Source organism: Balaenoptera borealis (assembly GCF_965194805.1).
Source record: "Balaenoptera borealis genome assembly, chromosome: 7".
NCBI lineage: Eukaryota > Metazoa > Chordata > Mammalia > Artiodactyla > Balaenopteridae > Balaenoptera > Balaenoptera borealis.
In genome coordinates, this window is record NC_138864.1 from 15210053 (window position 1) to 15226057 (window position 16005).

General features: G+C 42.5%; 1 protein-coding gene across 5 annotated transcripts in view; it reads left to right on the plus strand.

The window, feature by feature from the left end:
• GLI3 (GLI family zinc finger 3) overlaps nucleotides 1-16005 on the plus strand; it is a 287400-nt gene that overhangs the window by 9412 nt on the left and 261983 nt on the right. For all 5 annotated transcript variants that reach the window (XM_082399704.1, XM_082399706.1, XM_082399705.1 and 2 more), the window contains one exon: nucleotides 5127-5291. In XM_082399704.1, coding sequence (XP_082255830.1) covers nucleotides 5168-5291 — 124 coding nt within the window. In that variant the 5' untranslated portion in view covers nucleotides 5127-5167. The remainder of the gene's footprint in view (nucleotides 1-5126; nucleotides 5292-16005) is intronic.

A 16005-nucleotide genomic window follows, 5' to 3' on the forward strand; every position in this document is an offset into this window, starting at 1 on the left:
GCAGCTGTGTGACTGCATGCAGGGCGGCCACCGACCACTGTCTGCTGGAGATGCTGCCCAGTTGTGCCGAGAGTTTTCCAGTGCCCGGGGAGCCGGTGCCCGGGGTGATGCAGAGTGTACAGGGCTGCCCCTTGGGCGGCGGAGGCCCTGCGGGGTTCCGATCGTCCGGCCCCTGCTCTGCGCTTTCCGCGGGGACGCTGCCGGAGGGCGGATGCGAGCGGGGCCGGCCGATTCCGAGGAACCAGCGCTGCGCGGCCGGGCGCTCCGGGCTCGGGGCGCGGATCGGGAGCTGCGGCCGGGTCTGCCCGCGCCGGGGAGGGAGCAGACGGCGAGGCGGGCGCCCCGGGGCCGCCGCTGCACCGACTGCGACCGCGTGCGGGGAGCGGGGCCCGCACGGCGACGCCGGGATCCCGGGGGTGGGGCGGGGGGGAGGCGGCGGGGACGCGGGGACGCGGCCGAGGTGTGAAGACGCGGATCCTGGAACCGTGCGGGGAACAGAAGGGAAGCTGGCGTGGAAGCGCAGGATGCGAGCGCTCCCAGGCAGCACTGACCGCAGCCCACTGCTTACTAAACGGAAAAAGAAACACGCAAATGACAGCTTATCTTTGCAAAGATGAAAGTGCTTGTGTTTTTTGGTTTGGTTTTGTTTTTGTATTTTTTAATTGCAGCTCCAAGTGGCCACTCTAAGGAGAGGGCCACCTGAGGCTTTGCAGGGGTGGGGTGGGGGAGTGCTGTTTCCAATGCAGGTCTTGCCCCCTCCCCTCCATTTCTCCAAATTGGTGATAAATATTGCAGCTTTTCTTTGGCTGCCTTTCGAGTGGAGACATGCACTACAGCATCACCTGGTCAGTGGCTCCAGGATAGGATGTCTCGTTTGTTAGGAGGTTGATGCAAGTTCAGATTTATAATCTAGAAAGGAAAGACCCTCCTGTGGGCAGGTCACTAGTAGGAGAGGGATTAGTTTTAAAAGAGGGTCCGGAATTAATTGTGCCCTGGGTTTAGGCCTCGGGAAAATTACAGAAGGATCAGGGACAGCTGAATGGGGAAAAGCCATGACTGTTTGCTTTCAAGAAGGCGTTTTCATTCCTGCTTTTACCTATGAAACGTCAGGCTTTAGCAGGCCTATTAGAGCAGTTTTTCTTGGTTGCAGGGTTTTTTTTGTTTTTGTTTTTTTCCCCATATACCCAAGCTGCTGGGACTCAAACATCAGCTACAAATAGTTTTTCTTTTTTCTCTTTTTTTTCATAAGCATATAAAGTCAAGGGGCATGCCAGCAAATCTTGCATGTAATGTTGCAGTGGTGAAAAGGATTGAGGGAGAACAGTTTGGCCCTGTAAGAAAAGGAGCAGGGTCTAAAAGTCTTATTTCATTCACATCTGAAAACCAGTGGCATGTTTTCCTCAGAGAAAGATCTTTGAAGTGAAGCAGAACTGAAAAGTTTTCCTTGAGAGTTACGTTCTAAATAAATTATACTTTATTATTTAAGAAACGCCAGGTTTTATAAGGAGTCCTATAGGCTACGGCCCTAGTTATGTATGTTTTAGGATTCCATCAGGAATTTTTACTGGTCACTTCTGTACTACCTCATGCTTTCCTGTATCAACTCAGGACTGAGTTTCCCAACTCGGCTGAATATTCTATGAAAAAATTGCCACCCCAGCTAGAAGCAGGCGCTCTTTTCTGCTCCCTAGTTCTTGGTGCAGAGTTTTGCTGAGGTGTGAGAGTCTAGAATGTTAAAACTTTCTCCTTTAGGGCTTCCCTGGTGGCGCAGTGGTTAGGAATCCGCCTGCCAATGCAGGGGACATGGGTTCGAGCTCTGGTCCGGGAAGATCCCACATGCCGCAGAGCAACTAAGTCCGTGTGCCACAACTACTAAGCCCATGTGCCACAACTACTGAGCCCACATGCCTAGAGCCCGTGCTCCGCGACAAGAGAAGCCACCGCAATGAGAAGCCTGCGCACAGCAATGAAGACCCAACACAGCCAAAAGTAAATAAATAAATAAATTTATTTAAAAAACCCCCAACTTTCTCCTTTGTAACTGACAGGGACAAAGTTGGGTTGTTATCAGTAAAATAAGCTGAGATAATTTATAGGGATATACAGGAAGCAGATGTCTGCCTTGGCAAGTTGCCATTTTTATAGCCTTGTTCCAAGCATAAACCACACTTTTAAATAATTAGTTACTAACTAATGAGATCCAAAAATAAGTTGTCAAAATAGAAGAAGGGGGTAGACTTTTGAGTGACCAAGGGTCTATTTAAAAAAAAAATCCATTTTGAACAGGGGGTGGAGGGAGGAATTAGTGTTCTCCAAGACCATTAATTAGTGCGATTTCAATCAGCGCCTGGGGCTTTACCTCTTCTCACTGAGCCTCTCTCTGGTGATGAGTATTTGGAGGGTTTTTATTGCTTTGTTAAAATGAAGTCTTTTGCTTGGGGGAAAAACCAACAACTCCACAAAAACCAAGTTTGTCAAGGAGCTTTGGTGACTTGTCTCCTCACTACTATTAATTAGTTCCCTCTCCTAAGGAAGAGACAAGAGTCCCATCTCTTCATGGTTTTTTTTTTCTTTCCCCCCTCTGGTCCATTAGCTTGTCTCTGTGTCCAGTATTCGTAAACTCCATCCAGATTCGACCGGTAAAACTGTATTTGTGTTTTGAGGGAAACAATTATAGTAAGTGCCCCTTTTTCTCCAAAATGGTTGAGAATGGAGTGTTTTGATTAATTAAATATTCCTATTAAAGTTTTTAGTTTTGATATAATTTGCCAGTTTACAAAGAAACACTGGCTCTAAAAGAAAAGAGATGTAGCTAAATCTATGGCAATTAAGATTTAAGACACTACTGAACTGTGTGGGTCATGGGATCATTGCTGGATCGCTTATTACTCAGTAAATATTCTTACAGGTATGAGGTGCTGGGTAGATAGCCCGGCCTTTGGAGTTTAGGGTCTGGAGGGGAAGACGGACATTCAACAAAGATTCCCGACCGATGCAGAGTTCATTATTGGGATGGCAGTTGGGATAGGCTCTTTTGGGCTGTTGGAATTCAGTACTTCATTCATTAGTTCATCCAATCTGCCAAGACTTAAATGAGGACCACCTACAGTATGGGTACAGAGCAGCAAACAAAAAATATGTAGAGCAGTTGTCTGCGAGCTTCATTGAGACTGATAGTCACCAGTGCTGGTTCAAATAAAGGTTCCAGGGGCCACCTCAAAGACATCAGGGGTTGGACCTGCAACTCTGAATGTCTGCAAGCACTGAAACAAGGCTCATTCAGGTGGCTTTTGTACCACGCTGAGGAACAGTGCCATGGAATGGGTTGAATTGTTCTTGCGGCATGCTTTAAAAATGATATTTAAGTCAATTTGGGGGGCTCATGCAAAAAATGTAAAGAAATCATTCTGAGATTGGTAAAGCTAGAAGGGCTGGTTGAGAATTTCTCCTTCAAGGGTTCTTTATCTGGTTTGGAGGGCCTGTGATCCCTTGGAAATCAAATGGACAATTTTTTGTGCGATTAAGGGGATTCTGGGGGGAGAGGGTCCGTAAGTTTTAACATATTCTTAAAGAGGACTGGACACCCCCCCACTCCCACCCCCAAGGTGAAGTCCCACTGTGTGACACTGTCATGTGACAGATGAGGAAACTGAGGCACTGGACAACTCCAGGGGGTGCCAATCAGGCCCTCCCCTGTGGACTTGTGTACGGTGGCAGCCTTGAGAAAAGAAGGTCTATATTCCTTCACTGTTGTGATCTATGGGGGCTCTTTGAGGGATGTTTCTGAATTCGGAGTGGATCTTATAATTGATATGTACATTTAACTTAGGGCGTCTTTTTGTCTTTTTTATTCTAGAAAAGCTGTTCTTAAATAACTTGTGTGTTTTACAATGAATGCCACTGGATAATCAAGGAAAAGAAATGGAAGTTACTGGAAGAGCTGGTGCTCCAGGTCCATGAGGCCTCTGGGCCTTCAGCTTTTCCAGTTACTTATCCCAGATTGCAGTTCCCTTGCAAGTTTGAGTTAAGGATGACTAAAAATCTTCCATCTGGTACTTTAACTCTTTTAGTCTGTGAAGCACTTGCTCGTTTTATTTCTCTAATCCTTGTTTTGATGGAACACGGTGGCCTCCGCTAAATGTAGAAAATAGGTGACTCCACAGAAGAAATGCCCACAATCTAGAGAGCTTGAGGGAAACATGGTAGAGAGGAGACTTGTCATCTTCTCTTGTATTCTCTGTAGGTGTAGATCATGACTGCCAAAAAAGAACATGAACCAAACGGAGTGAAAACTGATGAATGATGAGTTAGGGCGATTATCACATGAATGAAGCTGGTGAAAGACAGAGTAACTGCCCTTGCTTTTAGCTGAGTTTTAATATTTCTTAAGTGGTTCCAGCCTTTGCTGTGGGTGATCTTTTGCCTTTTCCTGTGGGATCCAGAGTGTGTTGTTCTGTCACCTTTGTTTGTTTTAAAAATGTAACTTAAATGAATGGAAATGTTCTACTGTTTTAAGAAAGCTTAAAGAGTATGGTTTTCCTGAAAGAATTAGGTTTAAGAGGCGTGTTGCGATTCACATATCTTGGTGAGGGAAGCAAAATCATTGACCAGAATGCTCTGATTCAGAATTTTGAGTTGGGCTTGGATGGGAGAAATTGTCGATCACTCTTTAAAACATCTAATTAATAACTAAAAAACTTCCCTGGCTTGGAAAGTTGTCTTACTGCCCCTTCTTAGAAAATCGGCCACCTTCTTATAAATGTCGGAGACATTTGTAGATGTGGCTTGAAGGAGTAATGTGACACTTGGATTTCTCGCCATAAACACAGCTGAAAATGGAGATATTCAGACCATTTAATAACAAACGCCCAGTAGGATTTTAGGAAAAGTCCCACATTATGGGCAAGTCCCTTTCTCCTCCTTTCGCACGTGTAGACAGAATTCTCCTGGCTTGTTACTAGAACTTTGAGGCCTTTTTGCAAGAAAGCCTGCGGGTAAGGGTCTTCCAGATTTTGAATTGGCTGATGCTCTGGGCACCTCCTCAGGTGACAGGTGAAGCCGCCTTCGGAATGGGATTTCCTTTTTCCCCTTCTTATTTGAAATTGATGGCGCTGCTGTTTTTTCAGGGGTTCCTGGTCGCCCAGAGCTGAAGTAATGAGAAGGCGTCATGGAGGCCCAGTCCCAGAGCTCCACGACCACTGAGAAGAAGAAAGTGGAGAATTCCATAGTGAAATGCTCCACTCGACCAGATGTCAGCGAGAAAGCCGTGGCCTCCAGCACCACTTCCAATGGTGAGCGGCCACGGGGATTACCAGCAGTCAAGCCTACAGTCCTTTTCTTTGCTCTGCATTCCTTGCGAGTTGAGCATTTGCACCTGGACCCGTGTTTGTTCTCTGAGAGCTGAAGAGCGCAGATGGAGGTGGAGGTTGGGGTGTGGGCTCGGGCTGGGCAGGCTTTAGCCATCTCTGTTTTGGCGCTGAAACTACACGTTTTCTTCCAAATTTGCTAATTCGAGATGTAAATGTGATAGGTTATTTATTATAGGAAGTTCCTGTTTTGGCATTTTGGAAATCATCTTGATGAGTCTGGCTGGGGTTCAAAATACTTTGCATTTCACATGGAAAGTCTCCACTCGTCGGGATAATTAGTTATCAGTTATTACAAAAGACACAAGAGTTGCCTTGTCCAAATTAGTGATAGGGTCCCCTCCAGACCCCAAACCCTAAAGGAGTCCGCTATAAAGGATTTTAAAAGTTGTTAACGGTTGAGCCTCATCTAGTTTCTGAGTTGCAGGTTTTGCTGTTGGCGTATAGAAATTTAACGTCCTTAATTTGCGTTTAGAGATACAGAAAGCCAACTGTTTTATATGCTGTATGTTTTAATATTTTAAGCAAAGTGTTGAGAGGCATTTCAATTCAAGCATGGAGCACTGAAAATAAATTCCAGAGCCCCCTCTGGTAAAAACAGACTGAAGAAGTGAAGAGTAACCTTCACTTCCTTTCCCTGCCTTTCGGCTCTTGAAGGCCATCAGCGCCTTGGCTTTTTGTAGATTTCATAGCCACCCCTGGCCTCTGCGAATCGCTCTCCGCTTTGCCATGTGCCCTTAGGAAGAATGGGCTGGTCCCAGTCCTGGACGCTGCCTACCTGGGTACAAGGATTTGCATCTGCTGAGCTCCCTCCCTCCCTGTGCATTTATATTTTATTTATTCCAAAAAGATTTGACTAGGTTGATTTCCAATTCTTTACATACAATGGGAGAGTCAGAATCTGCTTTGGAAGGTAACAGCCCAGAAGTGTAGGCTGTGAGGGCAGACATGCACTAAAAAAGCTGCACCTTCCTGTCTGAACTGTGGCACTGCCTGGCCCTGCTCTCTGTGACCAACCTGGTGCACAGTGTGTGCCGCTCACTTTTCTCCTTCCCTGATGTCACCAGTGCGCACTGCTGGCTTGACCGGGCCAGGGGAGGGGGCTGGCATTAAACCTTTCGGCTAATGAGTCCCATTTTGAATGGATCCTTAAGGGAGATCTATTTATGTCTGAGTTAAAATAATGAATTTCCTTTACATACATACGAAACTATATTTCTCTCTTGATTCGTGGTCTTTCAAGTCAGGACTAGAGCTTATTTTAATAGAGCCAGATTTTTGCATTATTCCCGTGATGAGGTTTTAGAAGGCATATTTTCTCCTTAAAAAAGCATGCTGTGGCCCTTGTTTCTTTTCTCTGGAATTTGTAAAAATTAGACACGTCTCTTATTTCAGAAATAGAATCAGTCTATGCCATGTAGGTGATTTGGTCATTTTAATAGCAAATTTGTAGGAATAATCGCTTTCTGGATATCACGCTTCATGAAACATCCATGTTGGGTGATTTTTATAGCGGTGTGTGTGAGTGTGAGTGTGTGTGAATGAGTGAGCGTGTGTGTAAGTGTGTGCATGAGAACGGGCTGCACCACGTGGAGCCTCCATAAACCACTGTCCTTTCTGTGAATTTCAGCAGAGTAACAATAGCGATCTGTCCTTGTGAAGGTGCTGCCACTTTGGCGATTGCGGCCCCTGGACACATGCTGGGCAGGTTTTTGGTGCCGTTGCATTTGTCTGGAGCTACTCTGACCATGAGTTCTGCCCATTAACCTGCTTAGGGTGACCAGGAACAGAACGAACCTAATCAGCCCAGCAGCCAGGAAGCCACCGGGGATCAGTATCCAGGGAAGAAACAGTCATGGTTTATAAAAGTTAGTCCTTGAGTCCGAAATAACCACAGAACTGACTCCGAAACCGAATTCCATGGGCTTCCCACCCTGATCAGCCTGGGTCCTTGAAGCACCTCCTAAATGGGTGTAAGACATGTCCTATCTTGGGGCAAAACCTCATTAGTCAGGTTTGCAGGGCTCATGCGTGAATGATAGCTGTCCTAGAATCCTGTGAGCTCTGACCATTTTTTCAGTGTTCTATTTCTTGTAAGAGATTGACTCCTTTTTGTTTTGGAATAACATAAAGAGCCAACCAAATAAAGGAAAATGGAAGTGGTGTTTTTGAAATATCAATGGCAATCCTGCTGGAAGATTCCAGGAAAACCAGCAAAGAAGTTTAAAGATGGGAAAAATTGAGACAAAGGAAAATAAACTTTTTTCTTTGTGATTGCTTTACATAAGCAATGCTAATAATTGTAATGATTTATTTTTTTTACAAAGTCCTCTGCAGGATTCATCTAACTAGTTCAGAGCCTCTTGATGGCCCCAGGATCATGCTTAGGAGGGTGTGGAATGGCCCGAATTCTTTGTTCTGCCAGCTTCTACCTGGTGGCACGCTGCCCTTTGCTCTCAGCTCTGGTCACACAGTTAGTCTGGGGGCTTTGGTCTGTGGTTTGGTTTGGGTTTAAGAGCTAGTGTGGGCAGGCTTTCAAAGGTTGGTATACTGTCGTTGCTATGGTCATCCATCCGTCTGTCTATTCTGTCTGTCTCCCGTTCTGTCTTTTCTCTGCACACATTTCGGAAGTGCTTGGATACTTCCACTGAGGCTCTTCACAAAAAGGAAATGAAAATTACTTGGATCCTATAATAGGTAGTACCAATTGCTACTGCTCCCAGGGGGTTCTTAGGCTTTCCTTACAAAGTTCTGCAATTCAGAGACTTGTAAATGAACAATGAAAACTGAGTTCGGCACCAAGATATATTAGGGGTGTAACCTGTGTATTTCTTCTCCCGTCCACGATTTCAAGATTAAAATAAAACAAACAAAAACGTTTTGCTATTGACACTGTGTTAGGTTGACTTAATTAACTTTTCCAGCCATTATGTGCTGCAATTTGTTCCTGATTGTGAGCCTTCCAGCCAAACCATGCACATTCCTCTGCATGTCCTTACAGATCTGTTTTCTTACTTTTCTCAGCTGAGTATCTACTCCTAGAATAACAGTCATACAGAGTTTTGTTTAAACGCACACATACACACGAACCAAAATGTATGGTTCAGAAACCTTGAACAACATTTTAAGGAAGGATTTGCCTTTTAACATTGAAATTTAAAATAACACAAGTGAAAAACTGTTCTAAATCTTTTATGGATAAAACACAGCCAAATTGATTTTTGTAACATTTAAGAACCTATATCAACATATGAAGCATTCAGTATACTTACTCAGGAACCACAATGTTTGCTTCATGTGTTATAGTTTGATTTTAAGCTCTAGTGTTATTATTAAACATAAATGACAAAAGAGAAGACATTCAGTTTTCTGAATATTTGTTCAGTGCAATTGACATGTAAATGATCATTTTTGGCATCCAAGATGGTGTCTTTCACATATAAAGTGTGCATTCATATATTAGGTGTCATTGTTTACTTAAAAATCTCAAATCTGTTAATATGCTAGTACCTTAAGTAAAATGCCTTAATGATCTGTTTTTTTCAGGTATGGATTCATTACTTTCCAAGCTACATATTGTGTTTTGTAAATAATAGACATTTTTTAATCTAGGTGTTCCAATGTATTAAACATTCTCATTGTCCTATAAAATTTCCTTTAACGACTTGCAAATACTGACTTTTCAATGTGAAGTGTTTTATTTCATTTTTGGCCTATGATTTTTTTTTAAAGGAGTAATCTGATATTTCTTATTAACGTACCACTCTGCTTTAAAAAAGAAAGCAGCTAATAATAAGCATATGTAGGTCCTGGTTTGGGGATCTTTTATCAGATCTGATAGTTATTGGGAACATACCTTAAAGTGATAGAAAGCAGAAATTATCTTAATGGTGATGCAATATGAAACCAAAGTTGATAGATTAATAATGGAGAGGAAGTTCCCTGTTCACTTTGATTCTTTCAAAAGGAGGGCTTGGTTCTCCTCTGCTTAAAAAAAAATTCTTTGAGGTTTCTAAGGGGAAAGTGTTGTGGTTTGCAAATATGTAGGAGATACTTTTTTTTTTTTTAATTTTAACTTTTGGTCACTTCCTGGCCTTGTGATTTTCTTTCAAACTGTCCAATAACTCCTATGAGTGTTAATCAGGATATCTGTTGGTCTCCTGGCTGGGAATAAGATGGCTCAGAATTTTGTTAAGAGTTGGGAATTCATCAGCTGTTCACCACCAAGATCTCTTGTCTCTTTTTGTCCTTTTTTATGGTAAGAGTTTATGTACCTAATTCTTCTCAGAAGTGGGTGGACAGTTCACACCAGAAAGCCTGTAGGTTGTGAGTTTTAGGTTTCCTGTCCCTTTAGATGTTCAATCCTTTTTTTCTTGGCCACATCCCGTTTCCTAGCACATGACAGATGGACAGATGGATGGAAAGGACTTTCAGATAACGTAGTTTCACATTGTAGGGTGTTGGATAGGAGCACCCCTGGGGTTTGTATTGAAAGTTTGGGCTGAGTTCTGGCAACACCAAGGACTAGCTTGGTGCGTGTGGGCAAATTCACTTCTCAAAGTCTCAATTTCCTCAGCTGTTTAGCAAGATATTAATTAGACCCACTTCACAGGATCTTCAGGAGGATTAAGTGAGGCAATGCCTGTACCTTTCTGGTAGGACTGCACACAGTAAGAGCTTAGCAAAACACCAGCCATCGTTATTAAGACAAAGCATGAGGATGAGTTAAATGTTATGAATCCAAAACAAAATGATTGTGTTTTCTTGAAAATACACATAGGTTTTGAAATTAAGGAGAAAACGTTTGACAAAAGTAATTTTAAATTTGCTGGACTCTGTCTGAAAAATAGTTCAAGGTGTTTCACAAAGCCCCCAAATGACAGAGTTTACACATCTTAAGGAAGAACTATCAAAAAAAAATTTTTTTTTCTCTACCTTCCTTCTAAGCCAGAAAATAGGGAAGGCCATTTTGAGAAAATTTATTTTGATTTCTTTAACCTTGAAAACTGCCATTGATTATATGTCTTAACATTAGAAACAGCATATGGTACATCCCTTTTCTTGAGTCTTTTTTTGGGGTAAACTGTTTCCTTTCAGGTTTGTGGTACCCATTTATAGGGTAGTTTGTGCTGCATTAAATTTTATGCTTTTTCAAAGAGCTTTCATGTTTTTAAGCCAACTAACTCATGGCAAATAATCTGATTCTCATAAGAGCTCTGACTCTTTTGAGCTCCAAACTCGTGTTCCTTTACCTGGTAACCTCTGTCTTCTTGTTTTGGCTGAGTGTATCAGCTTTCCTGTGGTCACCCAGGCTTGAAACCCCACAGTCACCTTTGACCCCTTCCAACCTCCGGCTTCCCGTGTCCTACCAGTTTTGAGGTCCTGGTAGATTTTCCTGTGTGATTATTCACCCACGTGTCCCTTTGGGCCACCCTACTGCACAATGCTATTTCAGACCTCACTACCTCATGCCTAGACAGGTAAAGTGACCTTCTCTCCAATCGCTCGGCCCTGATTCATGGAGTTGCTCCTGCCCAATTAACCTTTTTACGGTTATGCCACACCCCTACTCTAGAACCTTCAGTGATTCCCAGCTACTTATAAAATAAAGTTCAAAATCCTTCGCTTAATATTGAGTTATCTTCCGAAATCAGACCCCAGTCTGCCTCTCCAATCTCTCCAATCTGATTAACTGCAACTATGCTTTCCCATCTATAACCTGTGCTTTAGCCAATTTGAAGGGCTCCTCGCCTTCATTCACACTGCTCCCCCATAGAATGACCTTTATTCTTAACATCGGTGCACGTTGCATGTTTACCTTCTTCTCAAATGCGACTCTGCCCTCCATCTCTTTCTCTTTCCGTATAATCTTGTGTCCTTTGGGGAGCTACCTAATAACACTTGGTTTTGGGAGGCTTATTTTATTTATTACTATTTTAATCAATAGACTATGTTTTAGAGAAGTTTTGGATTTACAGAAAAATTGATCAGAAAGTACAGAGAGTTCTTATATACCCCTTCCCCCCTCCCAGTTTCCCCTATTATTAACATTTTGTAATGGTGTAATACGTTTGTTACAATTGAGGAAGTAATATGGATACACGATGATTAACTACAGTCCGTGGTTTCCGTGAGGGTTCATTCTTTGTGTTGTGTGTCCTATGGGTTTTGACAAATATATAATGTCCTGTAGCTGCCATTATAGACCAGTTGCACCCCTAAAATTTCCCTGTGCCCCATTTATTCATCCCTCCCACCTTCCACATAACACTTGAAACTTTTCGACATAGCACCTGGTTTGTCTTTTCCCTGCCTCCCCCTCGTCCTCCTTTAGTATTTTGGGCTTGGAGGGCCCCAGCCTACACAGTACACAGACCTGCCAGAACTTTCCTCGGCTCAGTGGAGCAGGGGGCATGTGCAGAACAGCAGTGGTGTGGATGCCAGGGTTCGACCCTGGCTCAGCCACTTTATCACTGTGTGATCTTGGGCTAATTACTTAACATCTCTGAGGCTGGCACAGTAAGTGCTCAAACATGGTAGCTATTTTTAGGAATAGTAATAGCCTCTTCTGGATAAAATCTGGCAGGATTTAATATAGTGACACTTTTCATCTCACTCCTTTCAACACAACATCATTTGTTAATAATCTGCATGGTTAAGCTTGAATCTGATTGAGAGAATTAGAGGGTGTTGGCTTACAGAAAATCCTTAAAATGTGGTGGTCATCAGGACCTAGCTTAACAGACAAGGAGATGATAAGCGATGGGAGCAGGAAACAGTACCTCAAATCACTGATCTTGAAATTGGCACAAGTTGGATTTAAAGAATCAAATTTTCAGGTCTACTCCTCATTCATAAATACGCCTTCACATTATGGGATGAAGTCAGTAATTCCGTGCAAATGGGCTTCCCTGAGGGCAGGGCCGCTCTTTTCTCTTGCATATAGCTATTGGATTTCTCCTCCTAAAGAACAATTCTTGGGTGCTCTGAGAAATCAGGAATAAGTCTCCATCCCTTCTTGTCCCAGTTTTCCAGACTTGGGAGTGAAAAGAAGCCACAGCGTTATGTGTTCAGCTTGTGGGAAGTTTCTGGGTTGCCCTGATTACTTGTGATCCAGTGATGTGAGTATTTCACATTTTCAGAGAGAAACTGGTCAGAATCAGAAACAGGAACCCAAGAGTTGAAACTCGGGGCCAAAATGGAGCTTGTGGGAGGGCAGTGTCTCTCTGGGGAGGTATCTCGGTGGCCTTCTGCTGGGTACCACTTTGAGCCCCAACTTGGGGGGAGGGCTTTTGTTCCAGGGATGCTAGAGGGTGAGATCGGGAGCGTTGGGAACCACGAGGGTCCCAGGCGGAGAAGGAGGTGGGAGATGGTGAAAGCAAAACCCTTCCCGTTATCATATTTACGTGGAAATCTTGCCAAATCCACCTGCTGTAATTTCTATTTTTAAAACTTTACATACAGCATCATTTACTTTTTTTTGGTGTACACTTCAGTGAGTTTTGACAGATCCATAAAGTTCTGTAATTACTACCACAGTCAAGGCACAGAACGAATGGTTCCAGGCCCGTCCCCTCCAAATTTTGACAGATGCTTGTTTTTAAACTCAGTGTAGTAATAGTTACCTTATGAGTCACTGATAATAATAGAAAGCATTAGAACTGTAGAAGTTGCTTGATGTTACGGTTTTTTTGTTTTTAGAAAACCCGTGAGTTTTTAGATCCTGTTTGCTATACTCAGTTAGTTTTCTTTTCCTTTCTATCTAAATATTTCATATTGAATTGGTAGTAGAACTAATATGTTCTTAAAAACTGCCCAGAAACATATAACCTTCTGTCTCTGCCAGTCTGAGTCTTTTTTGAGTGTCCAATCAATGTATTGTTTCCTTTTAGGCCAGTTGAAGATGCCATTTTATACTTAAAACTACAAGGCAGTCATATTAATGAGGGTTTTTTTGTTGTTGTTTTGCTACCGTGAATGAACTGCAGGAGAGTGTTAGAATGAGAACATTTAATGCAGTTCTAACGTAGAAGAAAAGTATCCAAGGCTTTGTTAAGTCTTTCTTTTTTTTTTTTTTGGTAACATCATTCTTTTCCCCTTTACTTTTATAGATAGGACTTCATCTCAGGTAGGGGAAATTTTTCTATAGAAGTTATTCTTACTCTGACTTAGGCTGCTGTTTTTTTTTCCTTTTTCACTCTTTTTTTTTTTTTCTCTTTCTTTGACTCTTTCCTCTTCTTGGTCTCTTTCTTTTTTTTCCCCCCCTTTAGTTGTAGAAAGTTGAGTTCCATCCCAATTATTAAATCTTAGGAGACCATTCCCACATGGTTCCGTAAATGGTAGCTTCATCCTGCGTTCTTTCATCTCTTCCCCTGCTCTCTGGCTTGACAGTTGAAAAGGTCTGACTGTGCCACACAATGGTTTGATTGGTTTCTCTGGGGGAGACTTTTCCCTGCCTCATCATTCGCCAGGCAGGTGGACCAGAAAGTCTCTTGATTCTTTTGTTGCCTCTCAAAGTCCGAGGTCTTTGACTGAATAAATCCGCCGTCATGGGATAATTTGCTAAAAGGAGTCTGAAAGATGTGAGAGAAAAGCCTCCCGACTTGGGTGCTGCATTAATGAAATCACGGGGCCTTGGAGTTTGCAATTGAAAAATCACCAGGAATGCAATGGGTGGAGACGGGGCTTCTTTTATTTCCCATAATAAACTTTTAGTTCTATCATTTAAAGCACGCCTAGCCCTTTGCTGGCCCACTGGCCCGAGTGTGTTTTTTTTTTTTTTTTTATTTATACCCATGTTTCAGGGGACAGCCCTGTCCGGCTGAAAGCCATTTGGGTGCTGTGTCTAGTTAGTCATTAGATTATTACTAGTAGATGGAAAGAATTCCATATGACAGGACTAAGGTTGAGTTAACACAGGACGAAAAGTAATTTACAGATAGGCTGTCCCCAGCCATCTTTGTAGCCCCTGATAAGGTTTCATTTCAGAATGGATACGCGACATTTCCACTTACGGGCCCATTCTGCGACACCTGTGATAACAGCTTCTGGATCCTAATTGAAATTGGTTTCAAAATGGATTTTCACTTTTCTCTGTCTGTGGAAAATATTGAATGGACTCAGAGCTGCCACAGAGAACCCCGGACCTTGGAAAATGGAGCGGGAGGCTAGGATCATCTTTCATAACAGTGTCGATGATATGACAGTTTTGTTATCCGTCTTATTAATGAAATCATTGATCATCTGATGAGGGAGATAATAAACTACATTTCCGCCTCCCCCCCCACCAGTGTTCCCGAAGCGCAATTAGATTCGGATTACCAGTAAGGAGGGGGGAGAAAAAAACAAACAACTATGGAACTCAAGTCGTCAAGGTCGATGAAAAGTTTTCCTTCCTCAAGGGAGCGTTTCAGATCAGAACATTCTGAGTGATTGCAATCCAAGTATTTTGAAATTATAGAAGCCAGCGTTGTATTTGAAGACTATCTTTTTGGCCAAGTCACCAGCATTTTTAGTAAAGACCTATAAAGTGAAATTCACAAGTAGAAAGGGCAGTTCTGAATTAAGTGCTTTGTAATGGGGAGAATGGGGAAAAAATCCCCAGATTCTCCCCTCCACCCCTAGGGTGAAGGGATTTGGGGCTTGTCCTGGGTGGGTATAGTGGACGAGGAAGACCAAACTGAAGGAAAAGTAGCTTATTGTCTGTCCCTCTCTTAAAGCGCTCTGGGAATCCTAGTAAGATGGGAATTAGGTTTGGATTTAACGAGGTGGCTCTATTGTTTGGTGTTGGGCTGCTTTGGAATGTGCCCTCTTATTCCTCTCCAAGGAGGGGAAGAGATGCTGATGGCTCTCATGTTTCATGGTGAATTGTATTCTTAGGTGTTTCTCCATTCTCAGAGCCAGCAAGGATCAATCCAGTCCCATCTGAGCTTGAAACAGGAGCTGTGATCAAAGGCTCTAATGATGTCACTGGCCTCTGGTGATTGATTAGGAACAGAAGTTCTGGAGAATTCTGCCTTTCCTTATCATTTCCGATTCATTAGTGTCTACCATTAGAGTAGCTAGCTCTTCATTTCTGTAAAATTATAGAAAAGAATGATATATAAAATATTGTATTTTTCTTCTGGATGTGTCTATCTATCTATGTCTATTTTTTTTTTTTTAAGTTTATTGGAACCATGGCTGCCTTTTATAAGCAGTCTTCCCCTTTAAGTACACTGCAGAGAAGTAGAGTTCGCTATATAAATCGGGATAAGTATTTGGGAATTTAAATTGGGATAGTATTTGAGAGTGAAAACAGTTCCATTGTTTCCAAAGCAGTTTAAGCATATATAGGTAATTACATGTTAGGTCAACATTAAATATATTTAAATATTTTATTACCTTGGAAATTTATGATTTTAGGACTTTTTAAGTTCTTTTAGTTATTTTTATGGAACTATCTAACATTTTTCCTCTTGCCATTGAGAAATAAAAACAAATGCATTTCATGCCAAGAGGTGACAAATCTTACGACTGGGGAAGATGCAACTTGAAAGAAAATCATAAAAAACCGAGAGAGAGCCTGAGAGATCTCTTTCTGGAACTGCTCTTGCCTGTACTGTAACTATTGGCTTAGATCCACCTGGGGTGGGGATTG